This window comes from Astyanax mexicanus, chromosome 16 (genome assembly GCF_023375975.1).
Source record: "Astyanax mexicanus isolate ESR-SI-001 chromosome 16, AstMex3_surface, whole genome shotgun sequence".
NCBI lineage: Eukaryota > Metazoa > Chordata > Actinopteri > Characiformes > Acestrorhamphidae > Astyanax > Astyanax mexicanus.
The window spans coordinates 31,771,077-31,796,090 of NC_064423.1; the positions used below are offsets into that span (position 1 = coordinate 31,771,077).

Below are 25,014 nucleotides of genomic sequence, written 5' to 3' on the forward strand. Positions count from 1 at the left end.
AGAGTTGAAGCTGCTGGCGTTATATTAAACCCTGTGGATTAAGAATGAGATGTTACTTAGGTGCATATGCTTGTGAAGGCATGCAAGTTTATACTTGTGGCAATATAGTGTACATTAATAAATAAAACTGAGTTGAGCAGACAAAACATAAAAATTATTTTGGGTTCATACTCTCTGCAGTGAAATAAAAGTCAAAAGTGAATGTAAGAAACACCATGGTTTATTTATTAACATAAAAACTCACACACTGACTAACAAAGAACAGACACAAGTGAGGCAGAAGAAAAAAATGGTGCAGAGTTTTTATGATCATTATTACCAAGTATGGTACAAATCATCACCATGGACAGCAGCCTTTTGCATTTTCACGTTAACACGTGTGTATGTGTATGTTTGTATGTGTGTGTGTGTCTGAATGTGTGTTAGGATATGGTCGATGCATCTTGTGCAGCAAAGCCCTTTCAAGGTTTCTCCTTGTACATTCCCCATTCCAGAGAGAGCAGAGAGATAGGTTTTAGAGTTGATCATCGGCTAGAGTGCGCACGCTGACTTTCATCTTGAGCTTCAGCTTTGAATCCGGTCTGATAGTTAGTCATCAACATCAGCAGAAGGGGCCTGCGGGAACAAACACACGCGCGCACACACACACACCACACTTTCCGTTAGGCTCTTATTTTCCTGTCACTCTTACGTGCTTATCTTCGCCTTCTGGCTAATATAACCAGTAGGGAAAAATTATATACAATTGAGAAAATCAAATCAAATAAAATTACGGCAGAAAATGAGATGTCAAAACCATGTCTGGACTATTTAAAATGCCATATAAATCTCCCCAAACCTCACGCTCAGCCCCATCCAATAAGGAAGGCTTAAATGATGATGTAAAAGCAAGGCAACCGTAGTGCATGACAGCCAATTAGAGCTTCTGACTCGCAGTTCAGGAGACAGGCCCTGCAACTGTGTTTGTTTAGAGCTGACGCTGCCTGCTAGATCTCATCTATTATATCCACAGGAGTCACAGTGTCAGCTTTGCAAAACTAACAAAGGCGAATTAAAAAATATATATAAAAAAGTGTCACTTTAGTGTGAAGAGAAAATAAAAGGTTGCCCTAAGCAACAACCTTACGTTATGCACCCGCCTACAAAGCGTGGTATTTTCTTTGGTTTGTAGGCTTTATCTTCCTAGACTATAGGAGCATTGACAGATTTAGCTGTGTGATTTTGTGTGTGAATGAACATATCAGTGAGAGAATGTGTCAGGTCATGTCAAGTCAAATTTTATGTACACTGCTTTTCACAACCAGATGTCGCAATGTAGCTTTACGGAAATATGGAAATATATGACGAAAAGGAAGGAAATAAAATATGTAACCCACAAGTGAGCAAGCCAAAGGTGACAGTGGCAAGAAAAAAAAACTCCCTAAAAGCTGCAGGAAGAAACCCTGACATGAACCATTATCACAACTCATAAAAGGAGGAAGAACCCCATCCAGTGGACTTGCCAAATGGCTTTTGTCATCTCACATAGAAGCTAAAGGACCCTGCACTGACCTGTGACGTATCTGGTTGATACGTCAAAAGGGAGAATTGAAGAGTAACTGTTTATTTTACCTTGAGTGTATTGACAAATATCTTTCAATAATGATTACTTATGGTTCCGTTCTGGAGGAACGCAGTCAAGGTCAAACACTAGTGGTCCAGTCAGACACGTGAAACTTCAGTACTAACACGTGCATGCTAACATGAGATGATTTTAACAACGCCTCATCAACAGGTTTCACATCATTTGGGGTATAAAACATGGAGTCAGATTAGAGGGGGGTCAGAACTTATGCTGGGACGGCTGTTAGACGGTCTTTCATGTGTGGGTTCTCCTGAATATTCAGTACTTTGTAATAAATACTTGGTTTGCTTTCAACTTCACTCCACCTGTCTGACTCTCTCTATCAAACGAACACGCAGGGGAGTTGTACCCCGGACGAGAGGTGGGGGCTAGCCCACCTTTCATTTTCTTTTCTACAACAATTGTGAGACCTTGCACTGAGTGTGCAGACCTGCCAACCATTTGTGAGTATAAAATACAATCGTATTAATCACCACAATAGTCTATTATTAATCATAATTTAATGCGTGACTGTTATCAGGTCTTAAAGGAGAACTCCGTTGTAAAATGGATTTTTGGTGTAGTAAAACATGATGAAAAGTACTTACCTTTAATGAATAGCACACCTCCGTTCTCCCACAGCGTTCCGAGATCCAGACATTTTAACAGTTTGTCCAAACACCCTTCAGATTGGGTGACGGGGCATAATTTGCCCCGATTAATTCCCGTTATCCAGCTCAAAGTAGCTCCACACCTTCTTGCTAGAATCCGAAGAGCCCTGACATTTAAAACGAGGCGTGAAGCTACTTTGAGCTTGATAACGGTGGAAAAAGGGGTTTTACGGGGCGAATTATGCCCCGTGTCACCCAGTCCGAATGGAGTTTGAACAAACTGTTAAAATTTCTGGATCTCAGAACGCTGTGGGAGAACGGAGGTGTGATATTCATCAAAAGGTAAGTACTTTTTATTATGTTTTACTACACCAACAGTCCATTTTACACCAGAGTTCTCCTTTAATGTGCATGTGAGTCGTTTGAAGGATCAAATGCACAATTCAAGACAGATGCCTCCAGTCATAATCCTTACCACACACTGAACTGGGTGGTAATAGTAGCTATCTATGACTTTCCTCAGTACTTAGTACACACGCTGGCCAGTGTACAACTTATTTCACATGGTAATACCTCATAACTTGGTTTGTTGTGTGGGTGTTCCCAAGCCATTCCCTGAGGTACCACTTTATGATCAATTTACATACTGCTGTCCTATGACTTTTGGCAAGTCGGTGTGTAATAATAAATTGCATAAATAGCAGATGAAAGTCCATTTTAAATTCACAAGAGGGACTGTGACTTGTGCAGTGCGAAACATTAATAAAAAAATAAAAAAAAGTGAGAAAGAATAATTCTCATCATTACTCATGGGTGTGTTTTAAGCGGGGGTGTACGCACGCTATGTGCCAGACTGACTTATCAGGGTTTAATCAGTCAGTGGCGCACCTGTGTTTTCCGCTGCCAAGATAGCAATGCGCCAGAAATGTACCTGAAGACACCTAATTTCCAGATCAACACGGCCATGGGAGTAGATATATTTGTAAATTTGCAAGGCATGAAAATAGATAGGGATGTAAGACAGCAACCAGCATTGCACTGCGCCTTAAGCAGGGTGTAGGACAGGGCCCATAATCAGGTTTATTTTGCACATCCTGTTATGTGGCTATTGTGCATGTATTTACTGCGATAGCATTGCTGAGAATCACTAATTCAGAGGTGTACTGATATTGATCTGATCATGTTGATACGGTGTATCAAAGTGAGCACACACCAGTCTTTCAGTCTCTTGCTCTGGGAGGCTGATAATACTGTTGTGTCGGTCGAGTGCGTCTGGGCTGCCCGTCTCCGCCTCGTCGAAATTCTAGAGAATTCTCGTAGTAAACATCGTCATCATCCTGTTAGAATGATAGATCATGTTACAAGTCATGAATTTTGTGTGTAGTGGCACGGCGAATTAAAACAAAACAAAAAAATAAGCAGAAATAAACATCCCTTAGTCAATGGAAACACATGAGCACACTAACAACATTACAGTTACAGTTTAACCTCTTAGAGAATATGCCAAATATGCTGTGGTATTTCTTTATCTGCTGCATCTGTAGCCGTGGTTGGCAATAACTGCAAGGCTACAAGGCATTTCCCAGTACAGAACAGAGGAGCTGTTCACTCGAAACATATTTAATAGAGGGCAAATTAATAAATGTGCTGATGCTACATTCCATCAGCAAGCATTTATACAAAGAAACATTTTCTACTAGATCAGTTCATGAATTCTTCATAGCAATGAAAAAAATGATTTAGAGTAATTTGTTACCAGCACAGCAGAGTATGCTTATGCCTGACTGCGAATGCACACCTGAAAGAACGAAGCTGGTCTAGGCGTTGTTTATACTTGCTTTATGTAAGAAAATGTACGGCCACAGTGGTACTGCTAGCAGAACATTGACCAAATAAAGGGTTCCTTTTTACAAATTAAAAAATATTTAAATAAATTAAAATATATTTTTACAAGCGTATTTTAATATGCGACATTATGTGTAATTTACATTATGTCGCATATTAAACTATGCACGCTTGTAAAAATACCTTTCATTTGCAAAAGAGAACCCTTTATTTGGTCAATGTTCCGCTAGCAGTACCACTATGGCCCACCAGTTTAAGTTTTATCAGACATTTTTGTACATAAAGCAAGTTTAAATAACCCCTACACTTGCTTAATTATTTAAGGTATGCATTCGCATTACTGGTACAGTATAGTAACACGACAAACAAAACTAGAGGGTGGATTTATTTTTAGTAAACTTATATCTTACTCGTGTTTAGCGACTTTTCTGTTCCACCTAAAATCTTAAATGTGGCAGCAGTTACATTCAGAGTAAACAAAAACTTTTTTATAATAGATTTAAACTTTAGTATTTTAAAGGTCTTTTCTGACTCTGCATGGAAGTGTTTAAGTAATCACAACTAAGTGTATATTTACATTACAAACACTGTTGTGTTAATAAATAATGATAATAATAAAATTAATGCAATGTAAAGACTAATAATTTCATAATTGCTGAAAATCTTTTTTTTTAATAATTAACAGATTGATCAAAATAATCGTTAGTTGCAGCCTTATAAAGTTTAACTGTTACAAACCAGATGAAAGATTCTAATGCAATTCGAGGTACAATGAATGCTTTGCATATAGGTTAAGATAAATTTTTAATTAAATTTTTGAATGTTTAGTGGCAGCTTAAGAGAGTCACAAGTCAAAAGTTCATCAAGAAATATGTCAACATTGGAGAAGGTTGCGATAATGCATTTACTACAAACATTACAAAACAGGCAGCGGTGTGAATAAAGAGTATAAAAAATGTTCTGCATTAAGTTTCTTCTTTACTGATGTCCATTTGCCAGTGTTTTAAATAAACTACTGGCTGTGGTCTGTATCATTAAGCTTTTAGTGAATGTGCACAAATATGAACAAAATACAAAATGAGTACTAGCAGAGTTCTCTGTTTTTATCTGTATCAGTGCTTAATGTTAAGCATAATTGAGCATTAAAGGTTCCTAAGGTTCCTATATTCTTATGGCAACAAATCATGTTTTTTATGACACCGTTTATGACACCGAATCCTTGGTATCAATTGTAAGAGCACATTTCAATGCTCATAAAAGGCTGTATGAATAATGCATTGTTAAGTGTCTGGTATTACCTAAAAAGGATCAAATTGGTGGCAGTGGCATCAGACATTAAAATGTAGATTTATTGAATTCATTAAGCTCTAGAGAAGCAAAATGTTTACTTAATGCTGAAATACTGTGCAATGAATTATTTTTACTTAGTTTGCAACAAACCTAACATTTTCTGTAATGTTGAAGCCAACCTTCAAAAACATATAAAATATTTATGTTCCAGAATTGGCAAATGTGTACAACTCCCTTGAAATAAAATGTGTCTTAAATGTGAGAGCAGTAGTACCAGTATGGAATATGATGGGTGTCCTTACCCACATGTCCATGTGTAGAGGTTTAATATTGTGAAGCAGGACTTCCTCACAGTTGCCATAGTCACTGAACACAACCACAGCGGTGGATCCAGAGGGATGGACTGCGTCAATCGTGGCCCGGTAGAACTGCACACAGCATGACGACAGAAAAAATAAATGCAAGAGATCAACACTTAACAAAGGTCATTATTTAGCAGACACAGCCTTCATTAAGCTTTACTGTTGTAGAATTCAACACAAAGCAGTTAATACCAACTTGAAAAAAAGAAGTTTCCGGCATTTAAAAGCAAAGCACGTATAAACAAAACATTTAAAGCTTTTAAATGTGACTCTTGTTGCCATTAACCAGCAGCTCTTTGGCATTCAGAGGACCAGCTACAAATTACAGAGGGGCAATCCGCCTGCCATTACTTTCCTTCCGTATCTCAGAAAAGCTTTAAAAGGACAGTTCCATTAGGCAGAGAACTTGTCCGACATGCAGTAAATACACATTCTTAGAACAGAACTTTATTAGAATTTAAGACTCATCTTAAATGCATTAGGTTTGCCTGGAGGTACAGTACTATAATTTTGAAATCATTTTACATGTTTTGTTTTTTTTAACCAGCTGTTGGTTTGCTCAGTGCAAGTTATTTTTAATGGTTATAACAAATGATCAGTAATTCAGAATTGGGCCTTGATTATACTGCCATGATTATGCTGATCTTAGAGGGCTGAATTCCTGCACTGTTTGGTGCTTACCTGCTTAAGCAGGACAGTTAATTGGCAGGTATGGTAGTTCTGTTAGTTCTGCAGGTAAATCAGCAAACTGTGCTCAACTCCAGCCCCCGTTTTCCATCCTAGTTCTAGAGGTTTTACATATTTCAGGTGAACTTGAGCTACAGTGGATCATACAGATTAGCATCTGATAAGGTAATGCTATGTGGTTTATGAACAATCTTGCTTTTTTAACAACAACAAAATATGAAATATAGATGGCTTAATCCGTGTTTCTGGGGCAGAGATTCATCATCTTTCAGCTTACAAATAGACTGTGGGACCAGATGCCATATGAACATTTTCAGGTAATCTTGGCAATCCACTGTAGAGCTAAAGTGTAATTAGCTACCTTTTTCCTAGGCCCTTAAATTGAGGTTTTGAGACAGACATTTGGGCTTAATAAATAGCAACTACAACACAGAATAAAGCATGTGGGTGTTCCTTAGTAACATTTTCAGAAGCCAGAAAACAAAACTGTTATTTTAAGTCTGTTCATGTCAATAGCATCATAATGTATTTACAGCATGTCAATTGTGATTAATAACAGCATCAATGCCTACAAAAGAACAAAAAAAATAATACAATTCAAAATAATAATGTAACCTCCGACTGACCTTGTTGTCCTCCCAGTACAGTGCGAGGCACTGGTCACCAGGTTTCCAGCATCCTTGGCTACTCATCTCTGCAGGTTCACCCATCTCTGGCCCTCTCTGACCTTTGATCGGCCCTGACCTCTTCTTGGGAGCAGAGTTGTGAGAGTTGCTGCTTTTATGAGGTGGACCGGAAGACTGTGGTTTGATGAGTCCAGTCCGTCTGTGATCTGAATCACCATTCTGGAGATACAGGTTTGAATTGCCTCCTCCTTTAGTAAACTGACCCTGTCCTCCATCTTGGAAATAAGTAGAGTCTTTGCCTCCAGGAACGTAGGCAGAGTTCAAGTTGCCTATTGGCTCCTGATTCCGGTCAAAGTGGGCAGAGTTGGGTCTGTCTGACTTGCCTTTCCTTCTGCTGTGCGGTTCGGGTCTGCCTTTAGAGTCAGGGACAGTCACATTCCAGTCCAAAGCTTTGGGACCCAGTGGCCCATTTGCCTGATTCTTCCTAAATGGAAGTGGATCGGATCCACCTACCTGCTCTTGAGCTCTTGGACCCATATCCCGGGATACCTGCTGGTACCCCTTGGGCCCTCCATAGTCCTTTGACCCTTGGTAGAAGTTTCCAGAGGAACCCTGTTGCTGCTCTTTTGACCTCGAGTTCCCTGAAGAGGTAATGTTCATCTGCCCGCCTTTAGCATCTCGTCTGTCGTCCTTCCACCGTTCTGACCCACCTCTCCCTCCTTTCTCTCCATCCCTCCATCTCTGGGGTTGAGACTGTGAGGAAGCTGGCTGGGTGGTTTCTGTGGTACCAGGTTTGGGGAAGTCTCCATCCCTCTGGAAGCGAGGCGGTCGGTCATTTCTCTGCGGCCTCCCATCATTGCGGTTGGTTTGCTTGGGTTGGGGGGCGTCTCGGGGGATACGTTCAGGATTTGGGAAGGTCATCCTACCAGGGTGATCCTGTGTTTTCTGTGGAGGCGGTTTCTTTGAGTCTAAAGGGGCAATTAAAAAGAAAACATTTCATTACTCTGCAGTTGTAGACACTGCACATATTTCAGGTGAACTGTATCTGCCACAGCAATAGTATGTAATAGTATGCACTTCACGTGCAATTTTTCTTCATCATAAAATATATGAAGCAATATAACAGCCGCAATATGAAAGAGATAACAAAGGCACGCCTGAACAGGTAATTAATCCCAGCAATTATTCCCTATGGATTTAACTAACTACAAAGTCAGAAACACTGAAGCGTTGCATCTTCTACACTTCAAAAAAATAAACAAAATACAAAAAATATTCAATTAATTTAAATGCAATTTCAGAGCTAATTATGGCTGATTGATAATCAGAGCATGACTCCATGACTTAATATTAAACCACTTAAATCAGAAAAGCAGATCACTACCCTTCTCCTTGATGAAGACAATCAATGTGGTCCATCTCATCCAGGCTTTTATTTCATCAGTGGACCATATGTCAATCAGAGCTCGCCAGCATGACCAAATTATGGAGACTTAAGAAAAGCAATCTAATCGAACAGAACTATTTTCATTGGCTTAATGCCTTCATTTAAGATTTGCCACCTGTTTAAAAGTCCCATGTGTCCTGGCTCAGGGATGGCCAGTGATATCTGCTGTAACTAATTAGATTATTTTTAATTCTAAAGCACTGGCCCCTTTATTGGAAGACAGTTTGTCAGTTTGATGCCTGGTACCTGCACCACCATCCGTGGCTGCGAATCCCAGAGTGCACAGCTAGCCCTACTCTCAATGTGTGGGTTGAATGACCCTTCTTATAAACACAGATGTGCCAAAAGTCATGGGACACTAAATGGGATCTTAAATCATGCCCTATAACTATTGCTATGTCCCATGGAGCTAAAAAATGTTGCACTGAGCAGTGGGATGTGTGTGGGGGGCCTCTGACATTAAATGAATATGTGATTACTGCCACATTTGCTTGTCTGTTTGCATTGACAATTCTAGCCAGAAGCTGCTGGTCATCGCCATTACCCCCTCCTGCGCTTGATAAAAATCATGACATTGTGAGTTAAGGAATGTTAAATGCCCACAAAACTTTGAAAATGTCCAAGAATGTCCCATCCATCCGGTAACTACTCATATCAGGCTTTGCTTGATTTCTATTAACTCATGTCATCTTGCCATAAGCACAACTGACCAAGGCGCAACCTCACTCACAAGATAACACCTTAACTTACACAGGTGTATTTTGCTATCCCATCATTTTTACACAGCGCCTTTTGTTAGAAAGGGGAAAAACAGAAAAAGAGCCCAATGCATTTACCATCAATAGAGAAAGCTCCCATTTTTGACTCCAGAAAGTCAAAGAGCGTGCTAGGTCCTGAAGGTCTTCCTCCTCCTCCTTCATCGTCTTCATCCTGCCTGGATCTTCCTCGCCCTCTGCCCTTCCCTGACATTGTATAAAATAAAGACAAACAGCATCATCATGTGAGTTCTTACCTCACAACAAAAATATTTAGTAGATCTATCTATCCAGCATTTTAGAACTGATTTTCAATATTTGCATAAAGATATACTGTCTGATATTTAACTTTGTAATTCGTTAGGCAGCTCTACTCTAAGGTTGTATATGATACAGATCACGATATGCGGGTGACAATTAAGTACATCACAATAGACTGTGATAAAAAAACAGGTAATATTTAACTGATTTAGTCACATTTTAGGAAAACTAAATATTAAAAAATATACATAAAATCTAAATTTATTAAAAAAAAAAAAAAAAAAAAAAAAAAAAAACAGGCAATCAAAACAGTTTGCTCTAATGACAATAATACAACACTGCATTCTAGTGGGCAGGGTTTAAACACTACACTAAATGAATCACTGTCTACAACCAATCTTTACATGTAAACTACCCATTAATAAATCAATAATGTACTATTAACAATCTATACAGTACAGCAAAACAAAATAATTCCAAATTATATTAATAGTTTCTATTCAGTTTCAATTACATGCCAATTCTCTGACGGTTATACCTCTGGGTGGGGGACGACTGGCCTCTACAGGAGCAGATTTTGGTTGACTGACTCCAGTAAGCAGGGCGTTGAGAGCCACCTCTACATTATTGTTGTTGTCCAGCAAAGCCTGCCTGGCTGCCTCTTTATTAAAACCCATCTCCATGATATCCCTCAAAGCCCGCTCATCCACCTGAAATTAAGATACAGTCATATAGATGATTAGATGTAATGGAGGATAAGTATGGAACAGAAGCAGAGAAAGACGAGAAGAGAGGGGAAATCAGTATGTGCAATATTTGTATGTGTGCAAGTTTGTATTCTACAAAAGCTTACCTAAGCTAAGAGTGTGCATCAAAAACAATGTATACATAAAAATGTGAATTCAAAACATCAAACAAAGACCTTTTGTACAAGGTCACTTACAATTATATGAATTTTACATAGGAAGGGAAATAAATTTATCTATTATTAACTCAATTTCCATCATTTACTCTTACCAAGGCTTGTATGTTCATTCTGATTCCTTTGATCATCCTCTAAACATAATGTAATGTAATAGCATGATAACAGACAGAACATACAAGCATATGCTTTTAAAATCAGTTGAAGTAGGTGAAGTAAACTCTTACCAGCTCTCGATACACTCCCTCTGGTTTACTTTCTGTCCAGGTCTTTTCGCGCTCCTCTCTTCTTTTCTGGTACGTGTCCCGGTTCTTGAAACTAGAGCCTGGGTTAGTTAGGTTGCTCCCTGCATTTCCACCACCCCCGAAAGTGCGCATCTGCACCCAAAAAGAGAGAGAACAGAGGAATTTGAACCTAGACGTATTATATTTAGGTTTTGCTAATCTAAATAGAACAGACTGCAGTAGACCAAATGATAATGGATTTTGTAATTTTGGAAATGATTGAGCACAGAGAATAATTTTGCTACAACATATTAAATTACATTTTTCATTACTCACTTGAGATCAATTATTTCCCGTATGTGAATAATTAAGTTCACCCATAGCCTGAAGGCTTGGTGACAGAAATGGGCAACAATCCCATTACATCAGTACGGGTTTTTCATCATGTGGTGGTAAAAATCTTGTGAGCAAGCAAATCAATTATACTTCAATTGCCATTTCTTATGGCAGCTTTGTTTCAACACTTTTGTGCAAGCAAGAAAGACCCGGAAATCCTGGTTTTGCCAGACCACAGACCACCATTAGCTGCATATAATCTTCAAAAGGTAGCATTTCAACAATAGTGCACAAAACATAGCATTAATTCTGTTTCTAGTAACATTTAATGTAACTCGACATGGTAAAGAACTAGCAGAGATGCTAGATGGCTAATGGCATGGCTAATGCTATCATTGTGTCTGTTTAAGGATATAGTTCGGCCCTTCATCAAAATGAACCAACCAGCCTGCTGGTAGTGATATGATCAAACAATACAAATGGGGTTTATCAGATTTTATCAGTTAATTTAAAATTTCAGAAATGGTAATCCACCCTTTGGTTTCCAGTACTTTCCATTCAAACAGTTAGATGTCTGGTCTTGCATGATTGGAAATAACTGCCCGACTGCACTGCAAAGACGATCGCTGAGAGAACTAACTTACCCATTAGGACTGTGTAATAACATTGCAGGGATGGTGCTAATGCCGATGCTAATAGCGCAGTAGTTATATTGAGAGAGATAGTAGTTCTGCTGGCAGCCAGTCACAGCTAATGCTGCTGCTGTTAAACTGCAGGGCCATTTATGTTAAAACAGCTTCATTTCATTAACAAAAAAAGAGCAAGTCTCTACTTCTTTTTTGGTTTTGTTCCAAGACAGCTGAGTTTGACAAACAAATTCATACTACAGTTAAAGTTCTATCTTCACACTGCTTCCCTTTACAATAGTATTTCAATTAAAGACACAGCTAAACTAAATAATGCTGATCGCTTATCACTTATGCTCTGCGGAAAAAGCAGTTTCTTGCTCAGGCAAGTTTCAACAAAGTTCTGCTGCTGTGAGGAAGCATCAAATTGTCCATGAAGCCCTCAACATATACACAGTATTGAGAAACTGCATAAAGAACAATCCTGCCTATAATATCTCTAACAATAAATGTAGCAGCAGACAAAAGTATCAGAGAATAATTGTATATGTGCTACATCAAGCAAGTCTCCCTGCCTGTGGAGAATCCACTTATGAGAAAAGGTAGTATAGGCAGGAGGTCTAGAGCCCACCTCTTTACTCTTGGCAATCTCAGCAATGGCAGCAATCCTCTGCTTCTCAAATTCGTCATTTTCGCTTGCAGTTTTGGCTGCATTGCTGCTCTGTAAGGTCTTCCTCTGGTCCAGAGTCCTGCTGTCCACTTCTTCCTGGCGCAAACATTTCTAAAGAACAAACAAACAACTGCTAGCTCCTACATCTAATGCTTATAAAATACTTAGTTGAAAAAATACATAATATATTGATTTTAATAGCTCTTTGAACTAATTGTGATTTAAGAAGTCAAAACCAATCTCAAGCTGGTCGTACCTGTCCAAAGGGCAAAAATGGAGGTGGTCCGCCTTCTGCACCAACATTACTCCTGCTGTGCTTGGCCAGACTCTATAGAGAGAGACTTTAGTGTTAAAGGTCTACAGTAAAAATGTGCCAATTTAACATATAAATTCACATTTATGACTCAACAGCAATATGCCTTGGCCCTAGCAGCGTAGCAGCGCAGCAGAGCTTAATGCTTACCCTTTGTAACTCCCATTTCTCAATCATGTGGTCCACCTCTCCTCCAAGAACTGCAATCTTGGAATCGTCCAACAGAAGGAGGCCATTCTTCATTTGCACTGTTCCCAGGAGTTTTACTTTGGTTCCAGGTGGGGTGTTCAAACTGCAGGTAGAGAACAAAATGTCAGAAAAGGTCAGCAAAAAAGTGGTAGTTGAGTCACCAAGCAGGACAAAAAAAAGTATTTACTGGCATGCCACATGTCATGGGACAAAAATGAGCGTTGTGTCCCACGACTTTTGCTATGGTCCATGTAAGCTTAGGATCACTGCACTGATCAATTCAGAAGAGTGGAGTCTTCTGCACTGAATGTAGATTTGACTTGTCTGTTTACGTGGACAATTTAGCCAGACACCATTGATCACAATCATTACCATGCACTGCTCTGTCCATGTGGGTGATAATGCTGTCTATGATGTATTCCCAGTACATATGATACTGTAGATTGAAGAATGCTAAAAGCCTCCATAAATTCAAGAAAGGAATGTCCTATGGATTTAGCATCCACTCTTAGTGTTTTACCCTAAATTTGTTCAATCAGTTGCCCCTTATTTTTTTATATAGATTTTGATTCTCTAGTTTTGTTTTCAAAAAAACATAATTGGCATTAGTCAAATATTATATTATATGGAGTAATTTCATACGATTTAAATATTAACTCCACAGCAAGGTCACAGCAATCTCTAATACTTATTACTCAGTGAAATTTTATTTTAGTGTATAGAAGTGAATAGCCCAACTGATTAAAGAATCATCTGCAACGATGCCCCTGAAATATACAATGCTCCATATTAAGCCATTTAATACATATTTATAAGGGAGAAAACAACATTTACAAGTTTTCTTTCTAAATTTTCATACTTTTACTGAATGAACACAACATCCTTCCTCCCATACATACATACACACGCGCGCGCACACACGTTTTACATCAACTTGCTGTGCAAGTGTGGATTAGCAGCCAGCAGTCTGATTTTAATTAAAGTCAAGATAGTGGAAAGGGAGGGAGAGGGGAAGAGAGAGAGAAGCAAACAGAAGGGAGGGAAAGAGGGAGCGAAGGAGAAACTCAATTTCCCCCTTACAAACATTCCAATAAGCTATAAGCCAGGGGAGACTCGGAGCAGTGAATGAGCCAAAACGTTAGCTTACTTCCACAAATGGATCTCCCTGCCCATGCTCCTGACCAAATTTCAATACGACATGGTGGACTTCCGAAAACAGCCCCAGCTAAAAATAATCACACCCCTTTTCTTAGTGACACATCCTTCCAACCCACCCACGCTCCCACCAATCCGGCCCACTCTACTCTGCATCTCTGCCTGGACATCCTCCTCCCGGGCCTGGCTCTTCTGAGCCTTCTCATTAGAAAAGCCCAGGGACTTAGGCAGGATTCGAGTAGCTGATGCGTGACGCCACCAGTGCAATTAGAGCCGTTTTCCTCCAGGCCCGTCCAGCTGCGACGAGCAGGCTCCTCCGGGGATAAAGCACCACAAAACCAAAGCCAACAGGGAGGCCGAACACTGCGGGTCTGGCTGGCCAGCTAAGCTCTTTTACTACATTTTTTGGGGCTAAAATAACATGAGTACAGAGAATCTGAGACTCAGATGACTTCAGAATATGGACAACAATAAACCTTTAGACTATTTCCATCAATAACTGATTGAACAGTTTTTGTTGGGATGATATGTTGTGGCAGAATTTAGTGTAAAAAACAAAATACAAAACTATTTTGATTTACTGATAACACTGCTAGAATAACACTGCAACTACTCCCTTTTAAAGAGCAATAGAGTTTTAATTACTGATCATATTAAAAATTTGGAATTAGACAATAAAAAGTGTTTGAAAATTGTAAATAAAGCAGAGATCAGTTTTTAAACAAATTTGCAGACCAGGTGATTCATTTAATAGTCTCTCATTGGTTAATAAAAAAGGGCATTACTGAGGTGAGTAAAATAATAATCTAATTATTATGACAGGTCTAATTGTAAGTGATTGTGACATTTGAATCATTGCAAACTTTGTGCTTCCACAATTTGGAAGACCAAAGAGGCTGCATGGAGCTATATGATTTATTTAGTCACACACTCCATAATTAAAGTCAAATCTATAAGACAAAATAAGCTATACGATGATATAAGATATTAATCCAACTTTTTAAGGAACAGTTATGGAAAAAATTGTAATTAACATTTTATCATTGACTTCAGGTGCTGTCAATCAGCCAAGACATTTCTAATGTTTGGTTACTTTTGTTTATAATGGAAGATGCTTAACGATACCAATAGACACTAAACTCAGACTGTTACTATCTCATTCTTCTCAACACATGCTTAGAAATGGTTCTACCTGCTCATACCCTATTCTGGTATTAATTAGTTTAGCTCGGAATAAACAATGTGGTTTAGAACATAGTAGAAAGAAGTAGAACTACTTTGTTATTGTACTGAATTACTAAAATGCAGTAATTGTACTTTTCTGGAGTATTATGTTTTATTCTACTTCCACTTCACTTCATATTTTCCACAAGTTTAACACTTGTTAGTTATCATTCTAAACTCACATTATCACTAAAGCCAAAGAAGTAAATGTCCTGAACTGTCATCTCCTCATCCTTGAGTGAATCAAGCTGATATATCATATAATAGAAAACCTTGCTGATCCTGTTCTGCCTTTCACTCTAAGAACTTTCCACTGCTTACTGTAATAACTACACAACACAGTACTGTACTTTTACTTTCAGTACCTCAGTACTACATTTTACTATAAACTACTTGCAATACTTAAGTACAAAACATTTGAATACTTCAGTACCTTAAGTTTGGAGCTTAAAGAACACTTCAACTTCTACTGAAGTCACTTTTTTAATAGAGCACTTGTACTTTTACTCAAGTCTGGGTCTCTAGTACTTTAAACATCTGCTAATAATGCACTGCCATACTGATTAACATTTCCAGTTTAGTATCTTTTAAAATTAATTTTATTTATTTATATTAATTCTTTATTTTGACCTTTTTGGTACAATTGTGGAGTAAAATTCAGCAATGGTGAATTTCACAAATGGTGATTGTGGGTCAGTAATGAATCATGTTGGTTATATAGGTTACACAACACAGTGTACAGGGTATGGTATGGTCTAACATCAGTCTAACATCAGGGCAGCTCATAGGCTATTTTTCTGATATGTGTGTTTAGTCCAGAATTGAGAAGAACTTAGTGTTCCAGCATTGGCCAGAGTGATTTTTTTTCTTATTGTAGATACAAATCGACTTTATATTTTTTGCAGAATGCAATTTTCTACATGGAGTAATTATAAATTATAAGGAACTGTTCAGAAAATCTGAGCCAATGCATTAAAATAAAGAATCAGAACATGCACTTAGCTTTGTCTGACTCTGAACCATATGAATTAGAGTGGATAATGTGCCTTCTATTCAATAAAACAGCACAGAAAAGACCATTAAATAAGTACAGTATGTACAACCTCTCAAACACACTCATTAGAGTCCCCCTAATTACTATTAATCTATTTATAAAAAAGCCCCATTGTTGCAATCGCTAATTGTAATGCAGCGAGAACCGCACTGGCTCACCGTGTTTTAGGATGGATTTAGAACTCCAGTGACTCACATATTTGCCAGAGAGAGCTTTTGGCCCTAGCTGTTTTTTTTTTAACTGTGATACAGTGGGCATCCTCTGAAAGCTGTAATTCATTACACTCACTGCAGATGCTGAATGTACAATTTTAGACCACTGCACAAAGCAAACACCCAAAATAACTCTAAACGTTCTATGCCTTTCTCTGAATAATAGCAAAACCCACCATGCCCACAACACGGGTATGAGAACAGTGGCCAGTATTATCTCCTGACGATGTGGAGGGAGGGAGACAGGAATGGCTGTAGACGGAGAGAGGGCAAAAGCAAGAGTGAAGGAGGGAGGGAGGGAGGAGGACGACGGCGGCGTGGATAAAGAGAAGTCTGTTCCTCCGGCAGAGTGGCAGGGCAATGCTTCAGACTCCACCTGTAGAGGCTGGCACAAGGCCATGACGACGGCTGCTGCCTGGCCAGAGCGGTAAATAAGACGGGCGATTGGAGGATGACGGTCCAATGGAGAGGGGTGAAACAGGGGTTAAAGGAAGGGGAGGCGAGGAGAGGCCACAAGGGTCATTGTGCACCGTGTATCTGGCAGCTCCTAAGAAGAAAGGCGTCTTACATGCTGATCTGGGATCAGATTTCTGCTGGTGAAACTGAACTCAGATCTACTGTGATGCAGATGGCTAAATCTGAACCTGCATTTTTCCTAATTCTGTACTGTACCTGTGAGGCAAACATTGGGCAGGCAGTGGGACTTCTCTTGAATGCTAAAATCCACCATGTCCACACACACACACACACACACACACACACACACACACACACACACACACACAGACATCTCTCGAGGCTAATTATCTTAATTTCTAATTTCAGCAACAACCACACACACACACCTTTTCTGGTCCAATCTATCAAATTTGGTCTGAACTAAATTACTGGTTAAATGTAATGTACATCAAACAGCAGTATGGGCTCATACAACTACTGTAACTGTTATGTAACTGTTATTTATAAACAGCAATAAAAGGAATGCAATCATCAGTCAGGCACTATTTACATTTAACTATTTTGGCTTTAAATTTGCATATTTGTAGAATGTGTAAAACCAACTGCTGCAAAAGCATTCCATTGCTAGTTCTGAACTTGAACTTAAAATGTTACAAAATTACAGATATAAAATTCTGCAGAGATCTTTTAATTAGAAAGCCTTTTAGGCATCTGGGGATCCAGGCAAGGCTAAAAGGTAATGCCAACCGATACTAGCTGTTACTCAAATCAGAAAAAAAGGTTCATTTGGTTTTACCAGAATGAAGCCAAGAAAGCCAAACCTGGAGAAGTTTTGGGTGCAAAGTTAAAGCTAAAACCTGCTACTATTGTTTAGCTTGCTAAACAGCACATCATGCTGAGAGGACACAATGAGGAACAGCAGCGAAAACTCTGGTAAGATTAACAGTGTTTTGTGTTAGTTAATATATGCAGCTTCTGTGAGCTGCTATTAGTGCTGTAATCCAGCCAATAAAAAAAAACAAAGCTTATTGCATTAGTTATTTTTTTTTTGTTCCCAACCCCTTCATACAGGTAGTAAGTAGACTTGTTAAACAACTTAAGATTAGCATTTTATGCTACAAACAAATTTAGCTATTAGTTGTTTTTTGTTTTTTTTTTACATCAAAGAGCAGCTTTGAATACTTAATCGGAACCCATTCTGCTATTCCAATTCTGCTATTCTAGATTTAATCTAACCATTTCAGTCAAATCTAATCATCTGTCTGATGCAACCTGATGAAAGGCAGGATAAATTTATAATATACATATATGCATCTGCAGTTTTACAAATTACCTGTAGGAATAACCAATAGGTCTGTGTGTGTTTGCACCAGTAAGCCTTTAATAATTAACAATAATTTGAACTCTAATTTTACACAATAATACATTATTAATACAAGCTGCATCAATGTGTATGCATGGAGTACAATTTAATATATTCAGAAACACTTACAATTTAAGCTGGGAGAGGTTAACAGACACATCAACCCCGACATGGTAGTGAGAGCTATTTGCCACATCTGTCACTGAGAGAAAATTACAGCCTGGCCACAACAACATGTCCTTTGTCTGGTCCGAGGCAATCATAAGAGCCCTTGTGTTGATAAGGGTTACATTCCCACAAGTGGCAGCTTTAATCGGAACGCTCCTACTTCGCCGCACAGTGCTTGGTGTGCCCAATGAAGGCAGACGTGGTTCATCAGCCAATTAGACTTAATTACCAGCACTACACTAATGTATTTATACTCTTCAGTCTGACAGGCAGACATTTCTGGCTGGTGGGTAAAAGGGAGCTAATTATACCTTAATTGCTCAGCAAATATAAAAGTCCTTATGAAGTGTGGGGAGCCTGGGGAACTGAAGATGTTTAACTGACAAGACGTTCGTACATGATCTTAAAAGAACTGGTTGATTTTTAATTTCATGCATGATTAATTACGATAATGCTCAGAACCACACTAATTAGATACAAGATAGAGAATGTGGGTGGTCAGCACCATTTGGAATTGTAGCCAGTATTAATATAGTTCCTAAGTGTGTGTGCACAGACATACATATGTACATACATACTTCTAAAATAGAGGCTTTAGGCATCTAAGCATATTATTTAAACAAGAAACAAAGAAGAAAGTAGTTCTTGTGCATTAGTCTGAAAAACAAAGCATACACATTTTAAGATTTCCTGTATGTACAGCCAGTGTCTGAATAGATGTGTTCAATTCCATCACCAGTGCACCCGATTTAACATCAATAAACACTGATTAAACAAACCAGGTGCTGCTGACATGATGATATTTAGTAATAATACTTGACGTCCATGAGCAGAACTTTGGAAATGTTTTATTGAACACATATAAAAAATCACAAATTTTGTATGAATGGTATTTGTGTTATTCTGATTAGTGTTTTACTAAGTATATATTATTAAAATTTTCAAGAGGTGGCAATATGAAGATATTTCATTATATCATGCTAAAATTCAGAAGTGTATCAACTATATATACCTATATAACTATATACTTTTGAGTATATACATTTTGAGGATATCAGGACTTACAGTACACTTTGTTACTTTCATTATTGAGAACATAAGTCCAGTTCAACTGGATGGATGGTGGTATATTTTGAGTAAAATTAATGGTAAATACATTAGAATAGTGTTTTAAAAGATGTATCACTACTAATGCATTTTACTGCAACCACATATATGTAAATAAATATTGTATAGTGTGAAATGGCTTTAAATATTGTGTTACGATAAAGATCTATATATACCATTTATCCAGCCCTTCAACCACAGACACAGATACACACAATCACAACTTTCAAAAGGTCAAAGTAAGTGTAAGACACAACTATCAGATATCCAGGATTTGCTGAAACGGATTATCTCTGGGATTATCTCAGAATGGTTTTACCTGATTTTTGACAGATGTTTAAATTCAAGCCCTGTGCACATGGTCTGCCCATCAGTCATCTGGAGGCGGAGCATTCGAGGTGCAGCCTGTGAGTCTTCATTTTCTTTTGGGGCGGAAACATTTCGAATCCTCTGGATTTGAAGGACACATGGCCCCTCCAACTGTGGAGAAAAAAATCATTATAGTTACTACAATTGTCCTACACAGGAATAATGCTGTTTTTGTGACTGAACAATTCAGACATTTCAGCTGTGTTTACAGTTTGTTTCTAAAACTAGAAAAAGAAGTTAAACAGGTTTCAATTAAAGACATTTATTTCCTGTAATTTTACACAATCAAACAGGGAGGAAAAATAGAGGCTTACACAAATCACCCAGTCTCTTTTAGTGCTTGACTTTATCCTTCCCTAAGAGTGTGCTTATAGAGTCATCCAGTGGCCAACATGTGAAAGTGCCTGTGAAATTACCTTCTCTACTCTGCCACTGTTGATGTCAGCAGGCAGAAAGCTCTTTCCAATAGGCCTCAGATCGCTCTGCAGAAAACAATCATAATGTATGTTTTTGGAAATTACATAATATATAAAAACATTTCCATAACAAACCGTACAGGTACACTTGTCACAATATATCTTGTCATACAATATGATATTTCAGAAATTAGTGGGATAAACAATGTTACTATAAACAGTCTTAAGCTACTAATATAATGATAATACCATAATAATACAATTACACAATACATAAAAAACAGCAAAAATAAAAATGCTTAAATATTCTTATTAAATAAAATACAAAAAAACACTGTTTAAAAACAAAGTCAACAAAGCAACTAATTCATGATAATGGGCTCTATGGCTATGTCCATATAATATTTAAGTTGATAACGGAATTATTGTAACAGGCCTACTTACATTTAATGCTACATTGATGATGTCAGTGACGGTCACTTTCTCTTTCTCCGAGCTTTTGCACTCTTCTATCCCTTCCTCTGTGAGATACCTAAATAAAAACGCATAAATTCAACTCACCAAAATTATATTTATGTATGCTGTGTTGCTAGACAAGGATTAATATCTCTAGGATTTATATATCTCAGAGTTGGGTAATCTGACAATATTTGATCGTATTGTGATACATTTTCTTACCACATTAACAATAAGCTCAGTGCAAATCACTGACCCAACTGTGCATTTAATTAAAGAGCATAGTTAATCCTGTTTAACTGGATGAATCGCAGTAAATATTTGGAAAAAAAAAAAATATATAGAACTTGTCTGAACAGTGTTTTTAAGGATCAGTCATTGACTGCATTGACTGTATTCACATGTATTAAAATAAATATTGATCATATATATATTGTGATGTAAGCTGTACTTTTAATATATTACGCCTGCATACACACAGATTTTTTTTAAGAGATGCTGCAGAAATGACCAATACATCCCCTGAGGCCTAAAGAGGGAGCAAATGAAATATGATATGATATATAAACTCCTAACATGGTTGAAGAAGACCAACATTTATAAAGCCAACAGTGCTAAAGACAGATTCAATGAAGGTTAACAAGTTTACAATTAAGATATATATATATATATATATATATATATAGAGAGAGAGATTTTTTTTTTATTATTTCAACCAGTTTCCAACTAAATGAATACTGAATGAATGCCCTGGACTTACTGTGACCTAGATTAGGTCCATTACTAAACATGCAAGCACAATTAGACAGAAGAACTCACATACTTTCTAATGGCACAAACTGATACGGTGCTAATCTACACTTTGTGTATTAGCATAGCACACAGAGAAAAGAGATATCACTTAATCTTTGCCTGTTGCAGGTGGATGGACTGCATTTTAGATAAGTGCCTTATATAAATTATGAAGAGCCACATTAATTACAGATCTATTTACACTTGCAGATACTTCATGAACAATTCATGAAGAACAGACATTTTGGGTTAATTTAGAAATATTTCCTTGTGTTAAACCGGTACCCCAGTTCTTCATGGGGAAAGGCACCATGCACTAATGTCTGCACTGGTATCTGTAAATAGATTTTTATGACTGGATAGCTATCATGCTTTCGTAAATGTTGTAAGCCTTTGTGTTGTAAGCCTTTGTAATGTTCCAGTTGCTGATACTCATAAGTTTGATGGTGATAAAGTTTGGATGACAGGGATGTTGGTGTCTCTTACATACAAACAACAGACGTGTCAGATGTCTATCTATGCAGTGTGTGATATGAAAGCCAATATGAATATAGCTCTGACTTTAACACAAATCACAGCCCAGGTCACACTTAAAAGGAGTGGCTGTAATGATATACAAAAAACACATTATCAGACACACTCTTTAAAATACGTTCATCAGCTTGGAGTCAGTGTAGGATACTGTTCAGAAAGTTCAGGTGGTGCCATTTAGGTTCATTTTAACAGGATTTACATTTTTGAAAAAAGATTTTAAAGATGGCAAAAATATCTATGTTCACAAAATGGCTCAAATAGGCCAGGGCGATATTGTAAGAATACATAAATACATTTTAAATGAAGGAACAATTCATTGAAACTGTGGGAAAAGTTTGTATCCCTAAATAAATGCAAAAAGACAACAATTGCTTTAACTAATAACACATAAAAAATGAATTTCCAAACACACACTTTAAAATATGCACATCAGCCTGAATGACACAGTGTAGGGTACTGTTCAGAAAGTTCAGGTAGGCCAGGTTCAGTTCAACAAGAATGAAATAAAGATTTTTAAATAAGGAAAAATAAGAAAATTTATGTTCATGAAATGGCTCAAATAGGGCTGGGCGATACTGTAAAATACATAAACAAATAAAAACTAAATGAACTATTAACTAATCTGTGGGAAAGGATTTTGTCCTTAAATATTATTTTTTTTGTACTTCAATACACCACAAAAACAAAAATACAACTTTAAATTGTAATTATAAGCTTTTATTTAGACTCAACCTTTCCCAGCATTAATGCATCACCATAAATCAGCCTGAAATTTAACTAGATAATGTAGCTAAAACCTATTCTGCAGTTATTTGTAGTTAGATGAGTTAGATATTTATTTAGATATCAGAATAGTGAATAAACACTGTGAATCATTATAAAATATGAACTACAGAGTCTGAAACAGATAAACCGCCAGCAGAAGCTGAACACTGTGGTGATACTTAACTAGCTGTTTAGCTAGGTTAGCTTAGCTTAGCTACTCCACAGCTAACGCTAGCTGAATTAAACATTTATTAGGAGCTCAGTAAGCGAATAATATAAATAATTAGCGCTAATTACAGAGTTTAAACAGGTGGTATCTACTGGTCTATAGATGTAAATACATTAATACGGCGTTAATGAACCGTTTTTTCTCAACCAGCAATAAAACACTGATAAACTCTGAAAGCTAGCATAGCTTAGCTAGCTTTAGCCTAGCCTAGCTCAGGTACCCTATTCGAAGCTCCGCCGCTAGCATTAGCTTAGCATCCCGCCAGCCCCAGCAGGCAGGCTAGCCCCGAGCCGCTACCCACCAGCCTTCTCTCCCGAGAGCCGCGCTCAGCTCAGACATCTTCCAGCGCGCGGTTAGACTGCAGCATGTGATTATCTGAGCCGCAGCCGCTTTTCCATGCTTTTCTCTCCGCTCTGCTTCTCTCCGCTCGGCTCTCCGCTAAAAACAGACCAGTCCCAAACTTACTCAGCGTCACAGGTCAGAGTTCAGAGCGGCTACGAGCAAAAACCGCGACCCGCTCCTAGGGCTAGTCGATAAAAGTCGATTTATTTTTTCGATACAGGTACCAATTCCCCCTTATTAATGAATATCTATATCGATTTATTTAACTAGAAGTATTATTTGCATCAGTACTAAATTATAATGACCACAATATGCCCTCTTTTTGGGCAAAAAGCTGGAATTTTGTTACTCTTTATTGCTCTCAAACTGTGGTACTAAATAAATACACAATGAGAAGGTAGAGGGTGTGTCCAGTCTTTTGACTGTTACTATATATACAGCTCTAAAAAAAAATAAGAGACCACTTAAAAATAATACGTTTCTTTGATTTAATCTAATTGAAAAATCGAGCTGAACTGCCTGAATGTTTGCACTGGTAGTGGCATTATGTTATCCAAAAGTAGTGTGTAAGACTGGTGGAGGAGAACATGTCACAAGATGCGTGAAAACTGTGATGAAAAAAAGGGTTTTCCACCAAATATTGATTTCTGATCTCTTAAAACTTTATGAATATGTTACATATAAATTTATAAAAATGTTTGCATTATTTGAGGCCTTAAAGCTCATAATCTTTTTTGTTATTTCAGCTGTTGCTAATTTTCTGCAAATAAATGCTCTAAATGACAATATTTTTATTTGGAATTTGTGAGAAATGTTGTCTAGCAAATCAGAGAATTCAGCGGCTGTACAGAAGTAGAGCTGACCTGCTAAAAGCATAAAAAAAGAAAGACAAAGCTGGTTCTTCTGTTTTTTGTTTATTGCAATTTTGCAACAATGATGGTCTTCAGCTGGCCAACAAAAAGAGTTCAGGCTTTTTATAATGACTCATTTGAAATACTTTAAATACATGAAATACTTAAATAGTAATAAAAACACATTATATCCACAATACATTCCAATACTTCCAACATAACATAAGGCAGGGGTGTCAAACTCATTTTGGCCGAGGGCCACATTGGCATATTGGCTGTCCTCCGAGGGCCAGATGTAACTTATAAATATAAGAAAATGTAACCAAATGTAATATATGTAAATGAATGTAATTACTCCTTAATGTTAAATAACTCTCAATATATTATTTATTCAATCAAATATTACAGTTGCATGGAAAAAATGTTTGCTTGTTGCTCTATTAACATAAATCCTGTTATGAAATCCAAAAACTCCATCAATCAAGAACGAAACTATACAAGTGAATAGAAATGACATAAAATACAAGTTATATTAACTTTGATCAAAACGTTTGATACTGAAAAGAGGCTTAATAAATATAAAATCAAAAATTGTGAGCTGTGACAGATTTAGCATTTCCTCATCCAACCACTAGTGGGAGCTGCAGCAGCACAAGCCCACAGTCTTTACTGAGTCAGAGCTACAGCCCGGCCACGGGCTACAGGGCTCAGCTGAGCCTGTCTGGAGCGTTTTTAAAATTTTAAGTTCTTC

General features: G+C 37.6%; 1 protein-coding gene across 2 annotated transcripts; it reads right to left on the reverse strand.

Annotated features, from left to right (window-relative positions):
- Positions 1-283: 283 nt before the first annotated feature.
- On the reverse strand, positions 284-23,559 carry tdrd3 (tudor domain containing 3). 2 transcript variants are annotated; one of them, XM_022669965.2, is made up of 14 exons: positions 23,372-23,558; positions 20,739-20,826; positions 20,295-20,360; positions 19,829-19,989; positions 12,729-12,870; positions 12,522-12,593; positions 12,227-12,376; positions 10,637-10,786; positions 10,026-10,197; positions 9,308-9,433; positions 7,025-7,992; positions 5,652-5,777; positions 3,428-3,551; positions 284-615 (listed from the first exon to the last, which is right to left on the reverse strand). In XM_022669965.2, exons 1-13 carry the CDS (start codon positions 23,407-23,409, stop codon positions 3,435-3,437), a joined length of 2,376 nt encoding a protein of 791 aa, XP_022525686.2. In that variant the 5' UTR covers positions 23,410-23,558; the 3' UTR covers positions 284-615; positions 3,428-3,434. The 2 variants fall into 2 exon arrangements, with proteins under 2 accessions (XP_022525686.2, XP_022525687.2); XM_022669966.2 differs by lacking the exon at positions 3,428-3,551 and having other exon boundaries at positions 23,372-23,559.
- Positions 23,560-25,014: the final 1,455 nt, after the last annotated feature.

Excerpts from the sequence above, each read along its gene's own strand:
- tdrd3 (XM_022669965.2), bottom strand. The coding sequence starts at position 23,409 with ATGTCTGAGCTGAGCGCGGCTCTCGGGAGAGAAGGCTG. Across the intron at positions 20,361-20,738 it reads TCATCAATGTAGCATTAAAT|AGCGATCTGAGGCCTATTGG; the intron begins GTAAGTAGGCCT and ends TGTTTTCTGCAG. Across the intron at positions 19,990-20,294 it reads ACAGTGGCAGAGTAGAGAAG|TTGGAGGGGCCATGTGTCCT; the intron begins GTAATTTCACAG and ends TTTTCTCCACAG.